The 26,134-nt window shown below is 48.4% G+C and overlaps 2 protein-coding genes across 3 annotated transcripts in view; one reads left to right on the top strand and one right to left on the bottom strand.

Moving 5' to 3' along the window:
• SEMA6B (semaphorin 6B) overlaps positions 1–26,134 on the top strand; it is a 189,577-nt gene that overhangs the window by 139,192 nt on the left and 24,251 nt on the right. For both annotated transcript variants that reach the window (XM_060275375.1, XM_060275376.1), the window contains exons 6-8: positions 8,227–8,328; positions 11,092–11,182; positions 14,760–14,879. In XM_060275375.1, the coding sequence (XP_060131358.1) occupies positions 8,227–8,328; positions 11,092–11,182; positions 14,760–14,879 (313 nt within the window). The remainder of the gene's footprint in view (positions 1–8,226; positions 8,329–11,091; positions 11,183–14,759; positions 14,880–26,134) is intronic.
• Positions 17,381–19,587, bottom strand: LOC132592265 (uncharacterized). The gene is made up of 2 exons (XM_060275370.1): positions 18,599–19,587; positions 17,381–18,265 (listed from the first exon to the last, which is right to left on the bottom strand). Exons 1-2 carry the CDS (start codon positions 19,581–19,583, stop codon positions 17,457–17,459), a joined length of 1,794 nt encoding a protein of 597 aa, XP_060131353.1. The 5' UTR covers positions 19,584–19,587; the 3' UTR covers positions 17,381–17,456.

Here is a 26,134-nt window from a genome sequence, read left to right as displayed (position 1 = left end):
CTGAAGCGTTCGAAAACTGAAAACTCAGTACGGAAACCTCAATACGGAAAACTCAATACGGAGCTTGAATTCCGAGGTGTGTTCGAAAATTGAAATGTTTGTCAATGGAGATGTTCAAAAACCAAGGTACCACTGTACATTCTTTCTGCTGCTCCTCTGTGGGGCTCAGGAGCCCAGTTACATCACCCTTTGCCTGCAGAGCTGGCAGCCCCTCTCCCCTTTTCAAACACCCTCCTTTGTGGAGTGTTCGCTCTGCAGTCCTCTGGGCAGCTGCAGCCACCACCCCGGTCTCTGAGCTGACCCTACCCCCAAGAGAGGTGCCTCCTCACGCCACAGGGGCCTGGGAAGAGGATGCCCCCAGCCTTAGCTGATGGAGACTGGCAAAGGGGAATAATAATACTAATAATAATACTACTAATAATAATAATTTATTATTTATACCCCGCCCATCTGGCCGGGTCTCCCCAGCCACTCTGGGCGGCTTCCAACAGAAAAATAAAACACAATAATCTATTAAACATTAAAAGCCTCCCTGAACAGGGCTGCCTTCAGATGTCTTCTAAAAGTCTGGTAGTTGTTTTCCTCTTTGACATCTGTTGGGAGGGCGTTCCGCAGGGCGGGCGCCACCACCGAGAAGGCCCTCTGCCTGGTTCCCTGTAACCTCGCTTCTCGCAGGGAGGGAGCTGCCAGAAGGTCCTTGGAGCTGGACCTCAGGGTCTGGGCCAGACGACGGGGGTGGAGATGCTCCTTCAGGTATACTGGGCCGAGGCCATTTAGGGCTTTCAAGGTCAGCACCAACACTTTGAACTGTGCTCGGAAACGTACTGGGAGCCAATGTAGGTCTTTCAGGACAGGTGTTATATGGTCTCGGTGGCTGCTCCTAGTCACCAGTCTAGCTGCAGCAGACAGTTTTACAGAGCAGGAGTCGGGGTACAGGGAACCTCCCAACATCGGGAAATAGAAAACATCGAAGTTTCACACCTCTGTTGGAAGCTGTAGGTAGTTTATAGGATATCATTCCTTTTTGAGGACTTGATTCTTAGGGTAGGAATCGCAAACCAGCGTGGAAATGAGCAGAACTGAATGTCAAGATTGGGAAAATGTGGAACTGAAATGAGCAGATTCACCCAAAGGATTCCAAGCCTGAGCATTGCTTTGAAGGCCTGGCAATCATCGGATGTCATTGTGACGTTAGGTGATTGACAGGTGGGCAGCCCTGCCTCCTGTCAAATCTGGTCTGCAAAGGGAAGGGGAAAGAAAAGAACTGGCCCGCTGGCTGGATCCACCCCTTCTTCGGTGCATCTCTGAGTTTCTCTCATTCCAGCCTCTCTGTCTCTCCTTTTGTACCTCGCCCGTCTGATTGGGGACCATGTGATCACGGCGACAATGCCATGTTTTCAAGTAGCCTGGTGGCGGTGGCTCCCTGACATCCCCACAGATCCAAAACTCAAAATGGAATTGTACGTTTTGCTCTGTAGTCATTTGATTACGGTCAGTCGCCAGGATCAAGATGAAAAACGCCGGCGACAAAACTTAAAAGCTCAGAACAAAATAAAAGAAGAAGAAGAGGAGGAGGAGTTTGGATTTGATATCCTGCTTTATCACTACCCGAAGGAGTGTCAAAGTGGCTAACATTCTCCTTTCCCTTCCTCCCCCAAAACAAACACTCTGTGAGGTGAGTGAGGCTGAGAGACTTCAGAGAAGTGTGACTAGCCCAAGGTCACCCAGCAGCTGCATGTGGAGGAGCGGGGAAGCGAACCCGGTTCCCCAGATTAGGAGTCTACCGCTCTTAACCACTACACCACACTGGCTCTGTACACTGTGCAGAATACAGTGGTACCTCAGTTTCTCGAACGTAATCCGTTCCGAAAGACCATTCGAGTTCCAAAACGTTTGAAAACCAAGGCACAAAGGGCTGTTGGCAAATTCAACTGAGAAAATTGGAAAACAGGCAGCGGAAGCTGTTTTGACTTCCGGGGCACTTTCAAAAATGGACACATTTTCTTCTGGGTTTTCGGCGTTCGGGTTCCGAAACGTTTGGCAACGGAGACGTTCGAAAACCGAGGTTCTATCTCAAAGACCATTTCCCCTACCGCCAAATTATCACAGGGATTAACTTTGTGTTCCTGTGAAGTGTTCGCTCATGTCCTTTAAATAGGCCACTAAAAGAGTTTGCAACCCAGCCTCTTTGCCCTGACACACACTTACCTCAGCTGCAAGGTGCCTACGTTCGCCCCTCTGCAGCTGCAGGCAAGGAACCTCCCCAGAGTTTCTCTCCGCTGGCCCTGAATCCTTTTGGGATGTCTCCCGGGAAAGTCTGGCTCTTCTCCCTTGCACTCGGCCCAGGGAGGCGTTAATAGAATCTGGAAATTGGATTTCGCACCGATTATGAGATGTGTCTGTTCCGATCAACAGACCAGAAATAATTAATTACAAAACCAATTATACGAGCCTCTTAATAAATCACGTTGGATATAAAATGTTTGCCGGGAGCTGAAGGGAACTGAAGGGAGAGTGTGAAGTCCCAGAGAGGCTCCAATATGGGCCACCCCGAGACTTTCCCTGGGAGAACAGAGAGCGGTGGGGGTCAGAGGGTGAAAAATTAAACAGGGTTTAATTTGCCAAACGTGAAATGCCAGAGGCTGCCCTGCGGTCCTTCTCCAAATCCTAGATATATTTGGCCGGGAGCAGGAGCAGGAGGGAGAGAAATCCCGTTCGGTTTGCATTTCAAGGCGGAAAAAACCCAATGCACACTTTTCCGAAACAAGGTGCAAACCAGCTTTCGAAATTTCTAGTTCTCTGAATTTCGCATCACAGTTCTCCAGCCAAGCAGAGAAATGCACATGCTTTAAAAATGCACATATTCGATCGGCAAAAAAAAAATGAAGAACCCAAACTGATAGCTTCACAACATCCCTAACTAGACTGCCTGTGGAGTTATTCAGTGGAAAGAGCTCTGTGCAGGCTCAGAGACCCCTTTTGCCTCTCTTGCTTTCATCTGATGAAGCCATTTCCCTGCAAGGAACTCAGACGCAGGGCCGTCTTACCCATAGGCGCTAGGGGTGCGGGGCACCCGGGCGCCGGGCTCTCAGGGGTGCCAGGCCAAGAGTCCGGGGCCCGAGAGTTGAGTCCGGGGAAGAGCCTGCCTGTCGGTCGGAGCGCCGTGGGTTTGGGGGTGACCGAGCCAGCGAGATGCTGAGGCAGCCGGCCAGCTCTGCCCTCCTATGCGCTTGAGACTGGGCAACCTGGGGGGGGGGAGCGCCGGGTGGATCTTTGCACCCTGGTGCCGCATATGCTTAAGACAGCCCTGCTCAGACGCATCCCAGACCTGTTGGGGCTAGTGTCAGCCGGACTGTGGCTGAAGGTTCGAGAGCAGTTCTTCTGCTCTCCCCAAAGAAGTTCTCCAGGCGCCTTCATTATACACTGTCAGGGTTGTTGTGACTACTCTTGAGTAACGACCTTCCACATGCTTGTCTTTCAGAAGCTTTTATTAGTGCACATTATTTGCAGTGTAACGAACTGCTGGATTCATGTCTACTCGCTCAAGTCAGATTCCTGCACTGCCCCCCTCCGCCTTCTAGACCAACATAAAAGCCTCAGAACTGAGAAGCGCCTCCCTTTCCTCCTCCTCCTCAATTCCGGCGTCGGGGGGAAGGGTCTCTGGTCTGACTGATTCCTGTCCTCTCTTTCCCCCTCCCTCTCTCCCTGCCTATGGAGCAGGGGCTCTTGGATGTTGCTAGAGCCCTGGCACTCCCTTTCCGTTTCCTGACTCCCTCCATTAGACCCTTCGCTCTCATGACTGCTGGGAGACGAGCTGCTTCGGATGAGGGGGGGCTGTTCTCTGTAAGCCCTCCCCCTTACATACACCTTTGGGTGCCAAGCAAACGCATTCCTCTTTAACGAAGCCTTTGGCTGGTCGACATATGATGCCCTTTCAAATGTGCTTTGGAGGAGGGAATTATTGGGTCGTCTTTGTTCTTATTCTGATTATGTACTTTGCGGGGTTTTTTTATTATTGTCGATTTGTGAACCGCCCCGAGATCTACGGGAATAGGGCGGTATACAAATTTAATATTATTTTAAATAAATAAATAACAGCAGCTCCCACATGTTGGTGGCCTCTGACACCAGGCCCCGACAGCCAGCTTTCTCATATTCGGGCCTGGCTAGAGGAATGGCCTGTTTCCCCAGCCTTGCCTCTTTTCCCCCCATTTAAGAAACTCTTCCGTACCCTCCAACATTCCTCTGATGAAAATAGGGACGTCCTATTCCATAACAATAATGATAATAATTTTTATTATTTATAGGCCGCCCATCTGACTGGGTTTCCCCAGCCACTCTGAGCGGCTTCCAACACATATAAAAAGATAATTAAACATTAAACTTTAAAAAAAAAACCTTTCCTATAAAGGGCTGCCTTCAGATGTCTTCTAAAGGTGGTATAGTTACTAATCTCCTTGTCTCTGGGAAGGGGGGGTGCATAACTCCATACCCTCCAAAATTTCTCCGATGATAATAGGGACGTCCTATTTAATAATAATAATAATAATAATAATAATAATAATAATAATAATAATAATACACTGTCCATCTGACGGCGTTGCCCCAGCCACTCTGGGTGGCTTCATTGAATGTTCACAAGTGTGCTGTAGTGCCAGTGTGGTGTAGTGGTTAAGAGCAGTGGACTCGTAATCTGGGGAACCGGGTTCGCTTCCCCTCTCCTCCACATGAGACTGCTGGGTGACCTTGGGCTAGTCACACTTCTCTGAAGTCTCTCAGCCTCACTCACCTCACAGAGTGTTTGTTGTGGGGGAGGAAGGGAAAGGAGAATGTTAGCCGCTTTGAGACTCCTTCGGGTAGTGATAAAGCGGGATATCAAATCCAAACGTCTCTTCTTCTTCTTCTTCTTCTTCTTCTTCTTCTTCTTCTTCTTCTTCTTCTTCTTCTTCTTCTTCTTCTTCTTCTTCTTCTTCTTCTTCTTCTTCCTCTTCTTCAATCTCATACCCTCCAACATATCTCTGGTGTAAATAGGGATGCCCTATTCAATGATGGTGATGATTTTTTTTATTAATACCCAGCCACTCTGGGTGGCTTCCAACATATATAAAAACAAAATAAAATGCTGAACATTTTTTAAAAAAAACCTTTCCTATACAGGACTGTCTTCAGATGTCTTCTAAAGGTTGTATAGTTACTTATCTCCTTGGCTTGGGAGGTTACATAACTCCAGAGCCTCCAACATTTCTCTGATGAAAATAGGGATGTCCTATTCCACCCCCTCCAACATTTCTCTGATAAAAATAGGGACATCTTATTCCACCCCCTCCAACATTTCTCTGATAAAAATAGGGACGTCCTATTCCATCCCCTCCAACATTTCTCCGATGAAAATAGGGACGTCCTATTCCACCCCCTTCAACATTTCTCTGATAAAAATAGGGACGTCCTATTCCATCCCCTCCAACATTTCTCCAGTGAAAATAGGGACGTCCTATTCCACCCCCTCCAACTTTTCTTTGATAAAAATAGGGACATCCTATTCCACCCCCTCCAACATTTCTCTGATAAAAATAGGGACGTCCTATTCCATCCCCTCCAACATTTCTCCAGTGAAAATAGGGACGTCCTATTCCACCCCCTCCAACATTTCCCTGATGAAAATAGTGATGTCCTATTCCACCCCCTCCAACATTTCCCTGATGAAAATGGGGACGTCCTAAGGAAAAGCGGGACATTCCGAGATCAAATCAGAAACTGGCTTCTGTAAATCCAGGACTGTCCCTGGAAAATAGGGACACTTGGAGGGTCTTCATTTCTGGGGATTAAAACACACACACACACCCAAAAAAATTGTCTGCTTTCCACCCTGGCAGGGATTATGGCTTCGAAAGATGAAGAAGACATGCTAGCAGGAAATGGGAAAGTGAGCGGAGTTTGCGGGGGGGGGCTCTCCCAACCCCGTTCCTCTCTCTCTTTCTCTCTCTGGCCTGCTCGGAAACCATGGAAACAGAGAGGAGAAAAAAGGTGCTTGGATGGGAGAGCAAAGAGAGAGGATGAGAACTTACAATAGAAACACAAAGGTCTGTGCTAGAGCAGGCGAGGGGGGAAGAGAGGTAGCGCGCTTGGAGCCAAATAGCTAGCCGTGGAGATGGGAGAGGGGAGCAGGGTGTCTTTTTTTCATTTGTTACCAGCAGTATTATTACTACTGGTACCCGCATGAGATGTAAAGAGTGAGGTGCAAATGTCAAGATATTGTCAACAGCAAGTTAAAAAAAAAGCGCGATCCGAAACCAGGGATAAGATGAGAGACTCCATTTTGCTCATGCTTAAAGGCGAAATGATACGCAAATGGAAACGATTCTGCTTCGCGATCTACGCCCCTCCAAATTTGGAGACCCGGTTCCCTGACGGAACAATGCGCACAAAGAGGCGTCGGTCCAGGGAAAGTGCACTTTATTTATTTATATTTTTTTCCAAATAACTTTTTATTATTTACTCAAATTCATTAACATCTGTCAGGGGTTCTTGCGACTACTCTAGAGTAACGACGCTCCGCATGCTTGTCTTTAAACAGTCTTTATTAGTGCAGTCTATTTACAGTGAGACAGGTGCGTAAAAACATGTCTGCTCATTCCGATGCAGAATCCGGCACTGCCCCCCCCCACGTGATCTTCTCCAACATAGGAGTCTCGGGACAGTGAATCTCCTCCCTTTCTTTCTCCTGCGTAATTCCGGAACCGGAGGAAAGGGTCTACGCTCCATGCTTTCCTTTTCCCCATTCTCTCCCTCTCTTTCCTCCATCCTGTGTAGCCAGGGCTCTCCCATGCTGCTGGAGCCCTGGCCCTCTCTCTCCACTTCCTGACTGGCCTCCTCAGAGCCCTCGCTTCCATCACTGCTTGGGGAGGAGCTACTTCTGATGCAAGGGGGAGGTTCTCTGTACTTTCTTCCCCTTACAACATCAAACAAATTATCATCCACATATATACAGCAAATAGCTTCGCCAAGCGTTGACTCCCCCCAAGCAGGTAATCTATTTCAATTTACCTGCGCATTTTACAACTTTTCAATACCAAATCAATATTGTAGGATCTCTTTCAATCCCGCCAGTGTCTTTAAATTCTTATAATTGTCCTTTACATAATCCACAAATTTACTCCACTCTTTTTTGAATTTCGTATCATCCTGATCTCGGATTCTGCATGTCAGTTTAGCCATTTTTTTGGAAAGCAGTGTTAAATTATTATCTAAAATGTATAATCTGTTGTTAGATTTGTATACTATGGATGAGGAAGTAGAAGATAAAATGGGCAATATATTTTGGGCATGATATTGAGCTTGACGATTGGACAAAACTATGGAACGAAAATCTCAAATTTACAGCATGCATAGCCTTAAAAGAGAATGTATTTCAAAAAGTGCATTTTTTTCTTCTTCTAATACTGTACTATTGCCATATTTCAAAAAGTGAAAATCCGGAGACAAAAATTCTTGAGCTTTTTTTGGGGGGGGGGCAATATCTTTTTAAAAAGAAAGAAGAGTTTTTGAGCTATTTTTAATGAAATTTGACAAAATCTACACTTCTGGATTTTCCTGGACGTTTCAGCAATTTCTGCCCGGATGCTGTTTACAAAGGCCGAATTCTGGTTATGTCTGGGAAATTCCAGACGTATGGAAACCCACACACTTTTGCAAAGCAATTCCTCTCGTCTAATGCATCTTTGTATTCTGTTTTCACTAATATACACCTTTTCCTACCTTACTATATGAGCGCACATTTCCTGCCCAGAGAACTACACCACAGAAATTCAGAGAAGTGCAAATTCAAACAGAATTAGCAAAGCTCAGATTTAGTAGGCTCACTCACGGATGCGAACTGGACTGAATTTGGCCCCACACCTGTCAGCACGGGGCACCGAACTTGCAGTTAGGGGGAGTAAAAATGATGTTGATAATAATAATAATAGGGGGAGTAAAAATGATGTTGATAATAATAATAATAGAAGTGTTTTTGCTTGTTCAGAAGGAGTTCTGGCTTGTTTTTATGAGGTGTGTGGTGGGTACAAGAAAAGAAGCGTTGGGGGCTCAATCTGACCTGGGCCTCGCTTGCTTTCAGCCCCCTATAGGGCTCGCTTCCTGCCTAGGCCATCAGAGTAATGTTGCAAACTCTGAGCATGTCAAGGGTGCTTTTCACTTTGCAGCCTTCATCGCTTCGCTTCTCCTCCCCAGGCAGAGTGCCGGAATTTTATCAAAGTGCTTCTGCTCCGCAATGACAACCTGCTCTTCGTCTGCGGCACCAACGCTTTCAACCCCATCTGTGCCAACTACACCGTGAGTACCAGAAACTTGGGGCCAGCTGTTATACTGTGTTTCAGGACTCCCGACATAGACCAGATGAAAAAGTTCAGGCAGTACAGTTTCAAAGTTCTAAGAACAATTTTATTGTTTCTGTCAGACAGAATCAATACAGTCATACCTGCCAAGTTGCTGTCAGAGAAATAAGGGACTGGGCGGAAATAGCAGACCGGAAGTGGCGCTGCCGCCATTTTGGAACTGGGCGGAGCATGCTCAGAAGTGACTTTTGATGCTGCTTTGCCCAGTTCCAAAATGGCCGCCGCGCCAGAAGTCACACTGCAGCCATTTTGGAACTGAGAAGAGCAGCATCAAAAGTCGCTTCTGAGCATGCTCCGCCCAGTTCCCAAATGGCCACCGCGCCAGAATAAACCGGGGGGAAACAAAAAAATCCATTTTTTCAGCTAGGAACAGCAGGAAAAACGGGGATCTCCCGGGGAAAACGGGAGACTTGGCAGCTAAGGATAAAGTACAAGTGAGAATAAGGCTTCTTTATTTGCACCAAAAAACCTTGTGCATATACAGAGTATAAATACAACTTCATGCAAAAAAGATCTGCCCCTTACCCCACCCCTATGCTGTATTCCTTTAGCCAATCAGAATGGTGTCTGACTTACTAATTTCAAGCTGCAAAGCCCTTTGCCTACTCCACTAGGTGGTGCTGTATAACTATTATTGCATCTGTTACCTACTCAAATGCCCCTGGACATTGCTTTGCATATTGTGGTCAGCCAGTTTCGGGTCGGCTAGGGGGAATTTCCAACAGGATGTAACAGATGTCTTTGGCTTGTGTGCAACGAGAAATTCGCATTTGCAGGCAAGACATGAGATGTGCCTCAGACAAATGGAGTTTTAGAAGTTTTATAGCCTTTGATCAAAAAGGTCAGGGGTGGTCAGATGCCACACAGCCAGAAGGTGCCCGTAACTCATCACTCACCTCAGTTTGTACATGTTCCTGGCCACGACTCAAATATCCCTTGTGCTTGCGTCAATGCCGGATTTGTTGTTGTTTAGTCGTGTCCGACTCTTCATGACCCCATGGACCAGAGCACGCCAGATTTACATATAAGCTAAACAAGCTATAGCTTAGGGCCCCACTCTCTTGGGCCCCCACCAAAATATACTTCTTCTTAATTGTATTTCACTATTAATATACTTCTTCTTAACTGTATTTCAGTTCAACAACTGTATTTCAGTTTACTTTGATAAAATACATGTATTTTCTCATGTGCAAATGGCTTTAGGTACCTATTAGGTCCATAAATTACCATATCACATATATTCAACACAAAAAACAGCGACAACTTGTTGTTGACAAAGGACAGCTGGACATAGAAAGGGCCCCATTACCTTCGGTAGCTGAGGGCCTCATCAAACCTAAATCTGGCCCTGGCTTGCGTCCTAACTAGTCTGGCTGAATCGTGCTTCCCCACACAATATACATGACCAACGTTATGGGCTATTATTTCCATGCCCAATGGTTCAAATAGTGTTCTAACCAGTGGTGGCTGGTGGCCCTTGGGCAGAAGGTTGGGAGCCCAACAGCAGGGGGCACCAAAGACAGTGGCAGGCAGGCCCAGCTAATTCTTGTTTCTCCTCCTCCCTTCTGAGTTCTACAAGGGGCAAACCCTGAGTCGGAGGAGGGGGACAGTCAGTGACAATCCCCTGGTGTGGTTGCGAGTAAAAAAAAAGGCAGACAGTTTGCTGCTCCCCTCCTTTGAGAGCCACCCTTCTGTGGCCCTGTATTCACTTGAGCTGTTTTGGTGGTTGCCCACAAACACCTAAAGATTTCTTGCAGCTCCTGTGAATTCCATGGTTCCTCCAGGTCCGCCGATAACAGCCTCTTGCGTGCTTTGGCTATGTATAAGGTTCGACACTTGGCAAACGGCTCTGCTATGCTTTAATTTTATTTTAAAAACATGCACAGATTTCCACCTGCCCATCCAGATGCATGCGGGGCTCACCACAAAAAAAAAAAGCAGTCTGTTGTGCTGGGGGATGCATTGGGTCGTACCCGGACCCACTCGCAGTACACCCACCGGAATTAAACATGACTCACTTGTTTAAGTGAGTCTAGATCAAGGGAAGTAATAGTACCACTGTATTCTGCTCTGGTCAAACCTCACCTGGAGTACTGTGTCCAGTTCCAGGCACCACAGTTCAAGAAGGATACTGACAAGCTGGAATGTGTCCAGAGGAGGGCAACCAAAATGGTCAAAGGCCTGGAAACAATGCCTTATGAGGAACGGCTTAGGGAGCTGGGTATGTTTAGCCTGGAGAAGAGAAGGTTAAGGGGTGATATGCTAGCCATGTTAAAATATATAAAAGGATGTCATATAGAGGAGGGAGAAAGGTTGTTTTCTGCTGCTCCAGAGAAGCGGACACGGAGCAATGGATTCAAACAACAAGAAAGAAGATTCCACCTAAACATTAGGAAGAACTTCCTGACAGTAAGAGCTGTTCGGCAGTGGAATTTGCTACCAAGGAGTGTGGTGGAGTCTCCTTCTTTGGAGGTCTTTACGCGGAGGCTTGACAGCCATCTGTCAGGAATGCTTTGATGGTGTTTCCTGCTTGGCAGGGGGTTGGACTGGATGGTCCTTGTGGTCTCTTCCAATTCTATGATTCTATGACTTGGGTCCATTAATGTCAATGGCTCTGGGTCATTGGATACAGCCCATTTCCTTTTGTCCAGCCCCTCGAGAGATCCGCAGTTTGTCTAACTATCTCCCCCCCCTCCATCAGATGGACACGCTGGAGCCCACGGGAGACAACATCAGTGGGATGGCTCGATGCCCCTATGACCCGAAGCACGCCAACGTCGCTCTCTTCACAGGTCAGTTCGGAGCACGGAGGGAAGTATTTTGACCCGGCTATGATGACTTAGCGAGCAGGAACAGCATTTACACCTCAACTTTCCTGCAAGGAGCTTGAGGCTGCCTGCATGCACCCATTCCCTGCCCCCAGCCCTGCAAATTTTTATGGTTTCCTTAAGCATCACAGCAACCCTGTGGGGAAGGTTGGACCGAGGATACACTCAAGGCCACCAAGCAAGGATTTGAACCTGGGTCTCCCCAAACCTGGCCTCACACGCACAGATAATGAGCTCTTTCAACGACAGAGAAGCAAGCCAGTCTCTGGTTCCTATGGAGACAACGAAGTAGGTTATCCGTGGTCCTCGATATACAAGGCGTTTTGTGTGTGTCGGTGGAGGGAGGACCTCGCTTGCTAAGAATCATAGACGCCTTCTCTGCCTCTGTTTGGTCCCATGTGCCCACCATTAAATTAAAAACACACCCACAGAGTCACATGGTTTCTAATGACATGTATTGCATGTCTATCATTCTGTGTTTAGCATCAGATCTAATTTGGCCCTTCTTCTTTAACCGGCCCTCTCTTTATCTTTTCATTTTGCTGCCGTCCTTATTTCCTGCTCTCTCTCTCTATCTTCACCTTTTCTCTTTGCATAAGTGTGCCTCCGGATTCGTTTCCCTCTCCTCTGCCTTATTCCAAGTCAAAACATCCATCTTGTTATTGTCTTACAACAGCAAGGAGAAACTGGCGGGGCTGCTCTCCAGGTGCTAGTGAACTAAAACTCCCGTCAACCCTGACAATATAGTTCATGCTGGCTAGGGCTGATGGGGGTTCGAATTCAACAGCGCCAGGAGAGCCCGGCAGGTTTGTTCCGCACACCCCAATCGGCAACCTGACGGGCCGCAGGATTCCAGGGTCCCTGGCCCTGCCGAGGGTCAAATCCAGCGCCTTTTGCATTCAGAGGATGTGGCGCTACAACTGAGCTACAGCCCTTCTCCTCAAAATAAAATATGGAAATACGAAACCAGGGAGAGACAAAGTTCCAAAAAGACTGGAGTAAATTTGTGGATTATATGGAAAAGAACTGTAGAAGTTTAAAGACACTTGCAGGATTGAAATAAATCCTACGAATTGACTAAAGTAAGGGAAACAAAAGAACTGCAAGATAGGAGTGAATAAGAAAACCGGATGAGGGGAGGGAGGGAAGTCACAGCTCGGCAGAGCAAAATGAACTGAGATGGGTGAATTTAAGATGAATTGTATTTTTTAAAAAAAATTGTTTTTGTTTTGTTTGTTTATTTGGGAAAAGTTAATAAAAAATATTCTAAAAAAATAAAATAAAATATGGAAATAGATTGGGGGGGGGAGAGAGCTCTAAAACCTAGAAACTGATAAATGATAGGATTTCGATTAATTGGGAGGTGGATGAAAAAATGCAAGATGCAGAACTTTGCTGGACCGGGAATCCCCAGGCTGGCTTATGCAAACCAGCCTGGCTGGCCTAGCAAAGAACAAATCTGTTAACATGGCAAAAGGGGGTCGATGGGCCATCTGAGAGGAATCTTTTGGCCCTGAGGAGACGGATGTTGCCAGGGTGATGGGGTGTGTGTTTGAGGTGGCAGGAAATGAGAGTTTTTGAGCAAGGGTTGCTGGGAAGCAGAAAGACTGGGATCCATCTTGGGAAGGCTGGCTGAAGGTTGGCTGTACTGCAAGCCCCTCTTGAAATGACCGTGCTGTGAGATCTGGACCCCCTCCATGCAGACTGAAGGTGTAAATAGGCGAATAAGCCATTTTTAAAAAATAAATTTTTATTGAGTATCAATTTTTATACAATTAAACATAAACAATAAACAAATAGTCTATAAACCAATGAACATAAATAAATAATAATCCGTAATAGTAATAATAATAAATAATAATAATAACGATTTTTAAAAAAATCAAAAAATTCACCAAATACCAATCACCCCCTGCCACCTTCCCCCCTCCCCCACAAACTTCCCTCCCTTGTTTACTCGACTTCTGTTTTCACTTCAACTCCAATTTTGTAAGTATAGTCCATCACTTACATATATTCTCTGCATGCATTCTGTCTTCCTATATTCCTCTATCTCTCTTCTCTTATATCTCCACTCTTTATCTTTTGTATCCCTTCATATCTTTTTATTCTAGGCATGTGAGCATGCCCTCTTTTAAATAATGTTTTTTATATATATTCATCGTAACATTCCCATTCGCTTCTTAGTTTTTGTTTCGGTTGATTTCTCAAAGCTGCTGTCAGCTTGGCCATTAATAAATACTCACTAAGTTTGTTTATCCACTCTTCTTTTGTTGGTGTTTTGGATGTCTTCCAATATGTAGCTATTAGAACCCTGGCATATAAAAACACTGTCTTATTCTTTTGGGGAATCTCTTCACTTACCGGTAATAAACCTAATAGGTAGATCTCTGGTTTTTTCTTTATCATTTTTTTCATCATTTTCTTTAATTCTTCATGAATCATTAACCAAAACTTTTTTATTTCTTGACAAGTCCACCACATATGTATGAATGTGACATATTTTTTAAAGCTACGGCAGTCTCCGCTGCGTCTCAGTCCTCCAAAGGAACACACACCCCAGGTGAATGTCCGGAACCCCATGGGCTTTTGCCACCACTCGGCAGAGAGAGCGGGAGGCACCCGACTTTTGCAGCAGTGTTATTCCAGTCTTTGAGGTTCTTAATAAGAGGCCAGTTTAAATAGGAACCCAGAGTCGCATCCATGTAAGCACTGCTCAGAGTAAACCCCTAGAAATCAATGGACGTGTGCCTCCCTTGGGTTATGCGGGTGGCGCTGTGGTCTAAACCACTTTTGGGCTTGCCGATCGGAAGGTCAGCGGTTCGAATCCCTGCGACGGGTAAGCTCCCATTGCTCTGTCCCAGCTCCTGCCAACCTAGCAGCTTGAAAGCACACCAGTGCAAGTAGATAAATAGGTACCCTGTTTCTCATATTTTAAGACATACCCATAAAATAAGCCATAGCAGGATTTTTAAGCATTCAAGGAATATAAGCCATACCCCGAAAATAAGACATAGTGATAGGCGCAGCAGCAATGCCGGCCGCGGCAGGAGGAGGAGGAAAAAAATAAGACATCCCTTGAAAATAAGCCATAGTGTGTTTTTTGAGGAAAAAATAAATATAAGACATGTCTTATAATATGAGAAACACGGTACCGCTACGGCGGGAAGGTAAACGGCGTTTCCATGCGCTCTGGTTTCCATCACTGTGTCCAGTTGTGCCAGAAGCCGTTTAGTCCTGCTGGCCACATGACCCGGAAAGCTGTCTGTGGACAAATGCCGGCTCCCTCGGCCTGTAAAGCGAGATGAGCGCCACAACCCCAGAATCGCCTTTGACTGGACTTAATCATCCAGGGGTCTTTTACCTTTTAACTTTTTTTTTATTGAATTGGGGACCTTTTGTATGCAGGGCATGTACTCTGTGGCTGAGCTAGAGCATTTTCTTCGGTGATTCCAACTTCCAGGCGCCACGCAACATGCCATTATTTACAACTCCTCTCTCCCCTCCATCACTTCATATCTATCTCCCCCTTCCCTGGCAGGTGGGATGCTTTTCACCGCCACTGTGACGGATTTCCTGGCCATCGACGCAGTAATTTACCGCAGCCTGGGAGACAGCCCGACTCTTCGCACAGTCAAGCACGACTCCAAGTGGTTCAAAGGTGCTTTTTCGATTCACTTCGCGGTGGGGGGAGGCAGGAGTGGGAGAAGCCGCTCCATTTGCTCATAACGCAAGGCGATGTGCTCGTCGGATGAACTGGTGTCGAGGAAATAGTCCTCGTGACAAATCGATTGAGGCTTCTTTAAATCGGCTGGCGAACTGGAGTAAAATATGCGGGGGGGGTTGTTGTTCTGCTTTTAAACATCTTTATTGAAAGTTCAAAAAGTACATAACTATATGTGCACTAAACATGGTGAGACATGTAAATAAAAGAAAGAAAGAAAGAAAGAGAACCCACGTAGAAGGGAAAATAAAGAGGGGAGGGGGGGAAACCAAAACTGTATGTTTTACAAGGTGGTTATTGTACTTCACCAGATTTTAACCTATTACAATATTTGCAAGAATAGGTTCCGGATATCTTAGAATTTGTCCATGGCGTCTGCGTTTATATGCAAGTTGTTTGTATGTTGCAAGTTTGCATATAATCACAGAAGGGAGCCACATTTTTATTTTTTTCCAATTCATCAGTATCAGCCTTTTTTGCCATAGTCAGGGCACGGAGAGTCCACTCTCGTTGTCCATTTGTAAGGTTCCATGTGCTGGCTATATACCATGTTTCTCCGAAAATAAGACACCGTCTTAAATTTATTTTTCCTCAAAAAACCACACTATGGCTTATTTTCAGGGGATGTCTTATTTTTTCCCCTCCTCCTCCTCCTCTTGATGCGGCCGGCATTGCTGCTGCGCCTATCACTATGTCTTATTTTCGGGGTATAGCTTATATTCCTTGAATGCCTAAAAATCCTGCTACGGCTTATTTTATGGCTACGGCTTATTTTCGAAGAAACAGGGTAATTCAAGAGGATATTTTGCTCTGTAAATGTAAGGTTGTTCCATACAGTTCTGTGGGTGGTTTCAGTTCCCTTCTGCCAAAAATCTTTCAATATAGGACAATGAAAAAACATACATTTTAGAGAAGCATTATAGTAAATATAATGCTTAAATATAATATAGTAAATTACAGTAAAATATGTGTTGGGATGTGCATCGATGATCCTTCCTCGAGTTTGTGAGATCGGTTCCCTTTGCAGTTTAAAAAGGAAGCTTAGATAGGCTAGTTTAAGCAATCCTGGATGATTTAAGGCAGGCTGGATTTTCCTGGTGCTTTCCTCCTTTTCTCCCTCTTAAAACAACACAACGGAACATTGCGCATCTTCTAAAAGGTAAAAACGACGTTTGCTCACTCGGAATACTTTGTTGAAGTGTAACAGATACAGCAGCTTTGTTTGGGCAGGCTTAAAATAAAAAGTCGAACTTAACAATGATGTCTGAGCTGGTGCAGATAATCTCACATTGCTGGCTGAGCAGAAAGAGAGATGGAAAGAGTTTGTGCCCGGGCAGGTAGGCAGGAGAATATACCGTCATACCTTGGATCCCAAACGCCTTGGTACTCAGACATTTTGGCTCCCGAATGGCACAAACCCGGAAGTGAGTGTTCCAGTTTGCAAATGTTCTTTTTTAAAATAATATATATTTATTGATTTTATAAAATTGCAGAAAAAAACAAACAGCATATAACAAGAACATAGAGAACAGTTTGCGAATGTTCTTTTGGAAGCCGAACATCCGACGGGGCTACCGCGGCTTCCGATTGGCTGCAGGAGCTGCCTGCAGGCAATCAGAAGCTGCGGTTTGGTTTCTGAATGTTTTGGAAGTCAAACGGACTTCCGGAACAGATTCCGTTTGACTTCCGAGGCACGACTGTGCATTTCTATGTCCAGGGCACAGTGGGAGTGTCTCTCACAGAGTCCTCTCTAGCAAATGTACAGGGGAATTCTGTGAGCTTCAGCTGCCTATCCAGCAAAACATGAATTGTCGGTTTGACTGCATTCTAAATATCCCACAATATGGCATGCTGCAGGGACAGATTATCAGGATGTTGGGGAATTGACGAAACAGGAGTCAAGCATCACCCGTCAAGGGCCCATCTGCTTAAAAAGAGACACGGGGAATGATTTGGGCTTGTAGTCAATATCAGGCATACGCAGAGGGGAGACCCACTGAAATGAATGGGGAGGGCTGTCTTAGGTGCATCAACCACAGCTGGTCCAATCTGAGTAAAATTTAATTAGATACAATCCTTGGATTGAGTGGGTGTTATGTACTGAGCTGAATCCTAGAACAATAGGATTCAGAATCAGCGGGAGCTACCCAATCCAACTCCAGGTGGAAGTGAATCCGCAACCTGATTGGCCTGCTGGAGCAGCCAATCAGGCGGCTGGCAGAAGTGAATCTGCTACCTGATTGGCCTGTAGGAGCAGCCAATCAGGCTGCAGGCAGAAGTCAATCCACAATATAATTGGCCCACAGGTGTAGCCCTGAAGTAGCCAATCACGCAAGGCCCATTGTGTAAATAATGTATATAAGCAGATGGTTTTGGGAATAATAATAATAATAATAATTTATTATTTATACCCCGCCCATCTGGCCGGGTTCCCCCAGCCACTCTGGGCGGCTTCCAACAAAACAGAAATTCTAAAATACAGAGATCCATCAAACATTAAAATACAGAAATCCATCAAACATTAAAAGCTTCCCTAAACAGGGCTGCCTTGAGATGCCTTCTAAAGGTCTGGTAATTGTTGTTCTCTTTGACCTCTAGTGGGAGGGCATTCCACAGGGTGGGTGCCACTACCGAGAAGGCCCTCTGCCTGGTTCCCTGTAACTTGGCTTCTCGTAGTGAGGGAACCGCCAGAAGGCCCTCGGAGCTGGACCTCAGTGTCCGGGCAGAACGATGGGGGTGGAGACGCTCCTTCAGGTATACCGGACCGAGGCCGTTTAGGGCTTTAAAGGTCAACACCAACACTTTGAATTGTGCTCGGAAACGTACTGGGAGCCAATGTAGGTCTTTCAGGACCGGTGTTATGTGGTCTCGGCGGCCGCTCCCAGTCACCAGTCTAGCTGCCGCATTCTGGATTAGTTGTAGTTTCCGGGTCACCTTCAAAGGTAGCCCCACGTAGAGCGCATTGCAGTAGTCCAAGCGAGAGATAACTAGAGCATGCACCACTCTGGAGAGACAGTCAGTGGGCAGGTAGGGACTCAGCCTGCGTACCAGATGGAGCTGATAAACAGCTGTCTTGGACACAGAGTTGACCTGTGCCTCCATGGACAGCTGTGAGTCTAAGATGACTCCCAGGCTGCGCACCTGGTCTTTCAGGGGCACAGTTACCCCATTCAGGACCAGGGAGTCCTCCACACCCGCCCGCCTCCTGTCCCCCACAAACAGTACTTCTGTCTTGTCAGGATTCAATCTCAATCTGTTAGCCGCCATCCATCCTCCAACCGCCTCCAAGCACTCACACAGGACCTTCACCGCCTTCACTGGTTCTGATTTAAAAGAGAGGTAGAGCTGGGTATCATCAGCATACTGATGGACACCCAGCCCAAACCCCCTGATGATCTCTCCCAGCGGCTGCATATAGATGTTAAAAAGCATGGGGGAGAGGACAGAACCCTGAGGCACCCCACAAGTGAGAGCCCAGGGGTCTGAACACTCATCCCCCACCACCACTTTCTGAACACGGCCCAGGAGGAAGGAGCGGAACCACTGCATGACAGTGCCCCCAGCTCCCAAACCCTCTAGACGATCCAGAAGGATGTTATGGTCGATGGTGTCAAAAGCCGCTGAGAGATCCAGCAGAACAAGGAAACAGCTCTTACCTTTGTCCCTAGCCCGCCGGAGATCATCGACCAGTGCGACCAAGGCAGTTTCAGTCCCATGGTGAGGCCTGAATCCTGACTGGAAGGGATCCAAATGGTCCGCTTCTTCCAGGCGTGCCTGAAGTTGTTCAGCAACCACTCGCTCAATCACCTTGCCCAAGAATGGAAGATTTGAGACTGGGCGATAGTTGGCCATATTGGCCGGATCTAAAGATGGTTTTTTAAGAAGCGGTTTAATAACCGCCTCTTTCAGCGGGTCTGGGAAGGCTCCTTCATGGAGAGAAGCATTTACCAACCCGCGAAGCCCATCGCCCAGCCCTTCCTGGCTAGCTTTTATAAGCCAGGATGGGCAAGGATCAAGGAGACAGGTGGTTGGTTTCACTCGTCGAAGCAGCCTGTCCACATCCTCGGAGGTAACAGATTGAAATTGATCCCACAAAACTTGACTAGACAGGACTCTAGCACTCCCCCGCCCCGGCCCTGCTCCCACGGTGGAGTCTACCTCTTCCCGAATCTGAGCGACTTTATCTGCAAAAAACTTTGCAAAATCATTGCAGGAGATCATGTGGCCCGTACTGGGCCCGGATGGAGCAGGTGGTTCCGCTAAATTGCGAACCACCTGGAAGAGTCTCCTGCTGCTGTTTTCTGCAGATGCGATGGAGACGGTGAAGAAGGTCCTCTTCGCTGTCGCCATTGCCACTTGGTAGGCTCGAAGTTGAGCTCTAGCCCGTGTCCGGTCTGATTCAAAATGAGTTTTCCGCCACCGGCGCTCTAGCCGTCTCAACGACTGTTTCATCGCCCTCAGCGCCGGGGAAAACCACGGGGCTGTCCGGGCTCCATGCAATCTGAGAGGGCGCTTCGGAGCCAGACAGTCAATAGCGCTGGTTAACTCCGCATTCCAGCGGGCCACCAGGGAATCAGCTGAAAGGCCATCGACATGGGATAAAACATCCCCTACCACTCTCTGGAAGCCAATTGGATCCATTAAGTAGCGGGGGCGGACCATCCGAATCGGTCCCACCTCCGATGGGAAAAGAGCCATTCGTCTTCTCTTCTTCTCCTTGATGAATATGAGCTGAATAAAGAGCATGAAATTCACTCTCGACTCCGAGTATATTTCACTGGCGACGAGGATGGGATCCTGCTGAGCTGACCGCCACCACGCACTGCACCGCTGCATCGCACCGTGCATCCAGGCTTCAGCTCCAGGACCCAAGGAACCCAGAATGGCAACCGACAGCAGCTTCTTGCCATTCAAACCAGCATCAGGAGACTGGGAAGGGTACGCCGCCCGTTTCAACTTCCTCCTGCAAGCGAAAGAAGTCACCAACGATGCCATGAAGAGGGCGACATTCTTCAGCGTCTGTGGAGAGGAGACGTTTGAAATCGCCCGGGCTCTCCTTGCACCTAGAGATGTCGCTACCGTCTCTTACAAAACAATAATGGAACGGCTGAAGGAGCACTTCTCACCACAGCCCTCGGAGGTAGCTTGCCGAAATGCCTTCTACGCAAAGCGGCAAGCCCCGGGGGAAACCATAACTGGGTTTGTGACCTCCCTCCGCCAAGCCGCCCGGTTATGCAACTTCTCAGAGTTGGAGAACATGCTTCGTGACCGCCTCGTCGGTGGCCTGAGGGACGAGATGTTGCAACGACGCCTCTACGCCAAAAAAGACCTCACGTTCCAGATTGCTCTGGAGGAAGCCCTGGCAACCGAAGCCGCCGAGAGGTCAACGCAAGAGGCACGACCGGCCCCGCCATCCCAACCGAGGGTCTACCACGAAGACCTCACCGACGAATCCGAATCTGACAGGGAGGAAGTACACCGAGTACAGCGGCGCACTCAAGCAGCACACACACCACAGCAGCCTCGACGAGAAGGAGGGAACTGTGCAAGCTGCGGGGAGAACCACGAGAGGAGGACCTGTCGTTTCCGCAACGCAGAGTGCAGGCAGTGCAGAAAATTGGGACACATCGCCCGGGTGTGTCGGGCTCGACTCACCCGTCGACAAGCATCAGATGACCGACCCAGGAGCCCCAGGTCACACGGCACCATGCACCAAGGCAACTCGACGGAGATCACGGACTACCAGGTATTCCAGTTGCCCCATCCCAGCACAGAGAAAATTTATATAGAGGTACAGATAGAGGGAGCCCCATGCCGCATGGAGCTGGACACGGGTTCAACTCTATCCATAATCTCGGCCCGAACATTAAGGGAACTGTGCCCTAATGGGGGTCCCAAACTAAGGCCGGCCCCATTCACCCTCCGGGACTTCCAGAAACGTAAGGTCCCTACAATGGGGGTGGGGACCTTCAGGGTCCAATATCGAGGGCGAAAGCAACAATTGGACTTGCTGGTAGTTAAGGGCCCCTACATTAGCTTACTGGGACTGGCATGGTTTGGACCTCTGGGGCTAGCCGTTACCGGGGTGAACCACACTAGCTTACAAGTGGACGTGGACGCCATATGCAAAGAGTTTCCAGGGGTTTTCGATGGGGCATTGGGACGATATACAGGACCCCCCATTGCCCTACAGCTAGACCCCGCTGTACGACCCATCAGGCACAAGGCCCGCCGGGTCCCGTTCGCCCTGAAACCCCGCATAGACGAGGAATTGGACCGGCTCGTGGAGCAAGGAGTGCTGGAGCCGGTGCCCAACGCCCCCTGGGAAACTCCAATTGTCACACCCGTCAAGCCTAACGGTTCGGTCCGCATCTGTGCAGACTACAAATGCACCATAAACAAGGCTCTCACGGCTCATGCATACCCAGTGCCAGTGGTCAGCCATGTCCTCGCCACCCTGGCTGGGTCAAAAATCTTTGGCAAACTGGACTTGGCCCAAGCGTATCAACAGTTGCCTGTGGACGAAGCCACAGCAGAGGCTCAGACGATTGTGACGCACAGAGGGGCATTCAGAGTAAAGCGGCTGCAATTTGGCGTTAGCGTGGCACCAGGCATATTCCAGAATCTAATGGACTCTCTCCTTAAAGGGATTCCTGGCGTCACCCCCTTCTTCGATGATGTACTGATCGCCGGGCCCACACCAGAGGAATTTGAGGACCGCCTCCGCTCCGTCCTGCACCGTTTCCAGACGGCGGGCCTCAAGGTGAAGCGGGAAAAGTGTTTACTGGGAGTGCCGCAGGTGGACTTTCTGGGATTTAAGGTGGACGCAGAAGGGGTCCATCCAACCGGTGACAAGGTACGGGCCATTTGTGAGGCCCCAGCGCCCAAGAGCAAGCCCGAACTTCAGTCATTCTTGGGACTATTGAACTTTTACCATGCCTTCCTTCCCCATAAGGCAGCGGTAGCGGAGCCCCTACACAGACTCCTAGATAAAAGGGCCCCTTGGGTGTGGGGCCAGCGACAAAGGGCCGCATTCCAGGCAGTCAAGGACTTGCTCGTCTCGAACTCGGTCTTGGCACACTTCGACGAGAGGCTGCCAGTGGTGCTGGCATGCGACGCCTCTCCCTATGGCATCGGCGCTGTCCTGGGACACCAACTCCCGGATGGAAGAGAGGTGCCGGTGGCATACTTCTCCCAGACGCTTGCTGCAGCCGAACGAAACTACTCACAGATTGACAAGGAGGGTCTGGCAATCGTGAAGGGCGTAAAAAAATTCCATGATTTCTTGTACGGGCGGCCCTTTACCATAGTGACTGACCACAAGCCGTTGCTTGGCCTGTTTGCCCCCGAGAAGCAGACCCCCAAGTGTTGTCTCCACGTGTCCTCAGGTGGTCAATTTTCCTTGCCGGCTACCAGTATGCACTAATCCACCGCCCTGGGAAGGCGATGGGCCACGCAGACGCACTCAGCAGGCTACCACTACCAGAAACAGGCCCCGACCCAGCGCCTGCGCAAGAGGTTATGACCCTGGAGCTGCTTCCCGACCGACCCATTCAGGCACAAGAAGTTGCGCACCATTCCACAAAAGATAGGGTCATCTCCCGGGTCCTGGACTGGGTGTGGCGAGGATGGCCCAGCAGCAGCCCCGGGCCAGAATTCGCTGGCTACACAAACCGCAAACATGAACTGTCGGCCCACAAGGGGTGCCTGTTATGGGGAAGCAGGGTTGTTGTTCCCCAGCCACTCCGCAAAAGGGTCCTCACAGCCCTACACGAGACACACCCAGGGGTAGTGAGGATGAAGGCCCTTGCCAGGAGTTATGTGTGGTGGCCGGGGATTGACAGAGAGATAGAGGCCTGGGTCCAACACTGCCAGACCTGCCAAGAATCCCGCCCGGATCCCCCAAGGGCCCCAGTCCAGCCCTGGGAGTCCGCCCGACATCCATGGTCACGCTTGCACGTGGACTTCGCTGGCCCCTTCCAGGGAAAAACATTCTTCATAGTGGTGGATTCCTACACCAAATGGCTGGAGGTCGTACTGGTACCGTCCACTTCTACGGCGGCAGCCATCCGGGTACTACGTAAGCTGTTTGCAACCCACGGGCTCCCTGACACCCTCGTCTCGGACAATGGAACCGCATTCACGTCAGAGGAGTTCCAGACCTTCACAGCGCAGAACGCCATCCGCCACATCCGCTCAGCACCATTCCACCCTGCCACCAATGGCCAAGCGGAGCGCATGGTGCGGACCACCAAGGACAGCCTCCGCCGCATAACACAAGGGGACTGGGAATACCGCCTTGCCGCATTTCTTCTAGCACAGCACAGCACCCCAAGCACAACGACGGGCCGGAGCCCAGCTGAACTACTCATGGGCCGGCGCCTTGCAACTAGACTGGACCGACTTCACCCCGACAGAGCTCAGGATGAGGTAGTGGTGGGGAAAGGCAGGAACCCCCGGACATTTGTGGCCCAGGACCCAGTGTATGCGAAGAATTTTGGGGCAGGCCCAGCATGGGTACCCGCCACAGTCACCAAGGTGACCGGTCCCGTGTCGTACGAGGTACTAACGGAAGGGGGGCAATGTTGGCGCCGCCACTGCGACCAGCTACGGCGACGATTCCCAGGAGGAACCCGGGAGGAGAGCGGGACAGAGGGGTCCCAAGGGGACAGCAGGGCAGTGAGGCCTGTAGAGCGAGAGGGGTGGGCAGGGGAAGCAGAAGCAGTAGGCACAGAGGGGCGCCCCGAGGCTGGAAGGACACCGGAACCAGAGTCACAACCTAGTGGTTCAGTGGCGCCAGACCAGACAGCCCCGGCACAGCCAGCAGCCTCGGAACACGAGCCAGAACCAGAACCCCTGACCAAGGAACACCCCAGGCCACAACGCACACGGAGGCGGCCAGCAGACCTTGGGGACTACGAATGCAACTTCCCAGGCAGGACTGGAACTTAGAGGGGAGGGGTGTTATGTACTGAGCGGAATCCTAGAACAATAGGATTCAGAATCAGCGGGAGCTACCCAATCCAACTCCAGGTGGAAGTGAATCCGCAACCTGATTGGCCTGCTGGAGCAGCCAATCAGGCGGCTGGCAGAAGTGAATCTGCTACCTGATTGGCCTGTAGGAGCAGCCAATCAGGCTGCAGGCAGAAGTCAATCCACAATATAATTGGCCCACAGGTGTAGCCCTGAAGTAGCCAATCACGCAAGGCCCATTGTGTAAATAATGTATATAAGCAGATGGTTTTGGGAAAAGAGCCATTCGTCTTCTCTTCTTCTCCTTGATGAATATGAGCTGAATAAAGAGCATGAAATTCACTCTCGACTCCGAGTATATTTCAGTGGGGATTTTAACTTTCCTTTGAGGGACACATCTTGGCTCACCGGCTAAATCTTTGCTCTTCAAGAAACGGTGAATTGCTTTAGTGCAGGCTTCCTCAGCCTTGGCCCTCCAGATGTTTTTGGCCTACAACTCCCACGATCCCTAGCTAGCAGGACCAGTGGTCAGGGAAATAATAATAATAATAATAATAATAATAATAATAATAATAATAATAATAATAATTTATACCCCGCCCATCTGGCCAGGTTCCCCCAGCCACTCTGAGTGGCTTCCAACAAAACATTAAAGTACAGAAATCAAACATTAAAAGCTTCCCTAAACAGGGCTGCCTTGAGATGCCTTCTAAAGGTCTGGTAATTGTTGTTCTCTTTGACCTCTGGTGGGAGGGCATTCCACAGGGTGGGTGCCACTACCGAGAAGGCCCTCTGCCTGGTTCCCTGTAACTTGGCTTCTCGTAGCAAGGGAACCGTCAGAAGGCCCTCAGTGCCGGACCTCAGTGTCCAGGCAGAACGATGGGAGTGGAGACGCTCCTTCAGGTATACTGGACCGAGGCCAGTATAATGGGAATTGTAGTCTCAAAACATCTAGAGGGCCGAGTTTGAGGAAGCCTGCTTTAGTGAATCAGGAGTAGAGCAGTGATAAGTCTCACAAACAGAGGACCATTCTGGGCGACTGTCACACTCCTTGGGGTGCCCTCGGGATGGGGGGGTGTTGTCTAGGCTTCCAGTTACAGATAAAAGCCTTTCACCGAAGCATTCACCAATGAGGGCAAGCTTGCAGGTTAGGGTGATGACTTTTTTACAACCTCATTTCCCTGAATCATAATTTCCCCTGTATCATAATTTGATGAGCTTTCATTAACGATTAGATAAAATCTTACTTTCAAAGAGATTTGATTTAAAAAAACCTCACGCACAAAATGATTTTTAAAAATTTATTTATCAGTTTTTTGACCATTTTTGAAGTCGCTGTAAGCAGATATAAAATTGAACCCAAGCTTTAGAGTCACATATATACAACATTAAATAGGGTCATCAAACACACAAGGAAGCTTTTTTTAGCTGCAGTAACAGTATAGACGCCACTAGAGGACATAGCTGCCAAGTTTTCCCTTTTCTCGCGAGGAAGCCTATTCAGCATAAGGGAAAATCCCTTTAAAAAAGGGATAACTTGGCAGCTATGCTAGAGGACGATGTTTTGCTACCTCTCCTGTAGGTTCTTTTCCCAGCATGCCCAGCAGGGTCTGCTGGCTGAGTTTTGAGGTCCCAAAAAGGGTTTTTTACCTTGCGCAGGTGTGACATTTGTATACCCTATGTTGCTAAGAATACTCCCCATTGTGGAATCTGGCGTTGTGTCCAAATTTGATACGAAATATATATAGAATTGTTAATACAATTTTATGAAATGGTAAAACGACATACAAAAAAAATAAAAACGGTTTGTGCGTAACCTTTTTTTAATATTTCAATGGAATATACCTCATTTTAGTCATTAATAGGCAAAAGTTCATCCATTTGTGCTACAGGAAATAATTTTTGAGGGGGAAAATGAAAACGTCATCACCCTATTGCAGGTGCATTGCAGTTGAAACAAATCAGGGTCAAACATGGAACAGCAATCTCGGGATTCAGAGGGCTCATTCAGACTTTTTGTGCCTTGTTTCTAGCCACAGGTACAGGCTTTAAAGCTCCATGCCTGAGCAGTTTGGTTTTTCTTATCCCGGCACTCAGGCGAGAAGGACTCCATGCCATGTGCAAGGCCATGGCTGGACACAGCAACAGCCTTTAGACAACCCTTCCAGAGTTACATCCCAATAACCTCCTTTATAACCTCATTCTTGCTGAGCATAGTT

This window comes from Zootoca vivipara, chromosome 6, assembly GCF_963506605.1.
Source record: "Zootoca vivipara chromosome 6, rZooViv1.1, whole genome shotgun sequence".
Lineage (NCBI taxonomy): Eukaryota > Metazoa > Chordata > Lepidosauria > Squamata > Lacertidae > Zootoca > Zootoca vivipara.
This window is presented reverse-complemented; position numbering and strand designations above follow the sequence as displayed.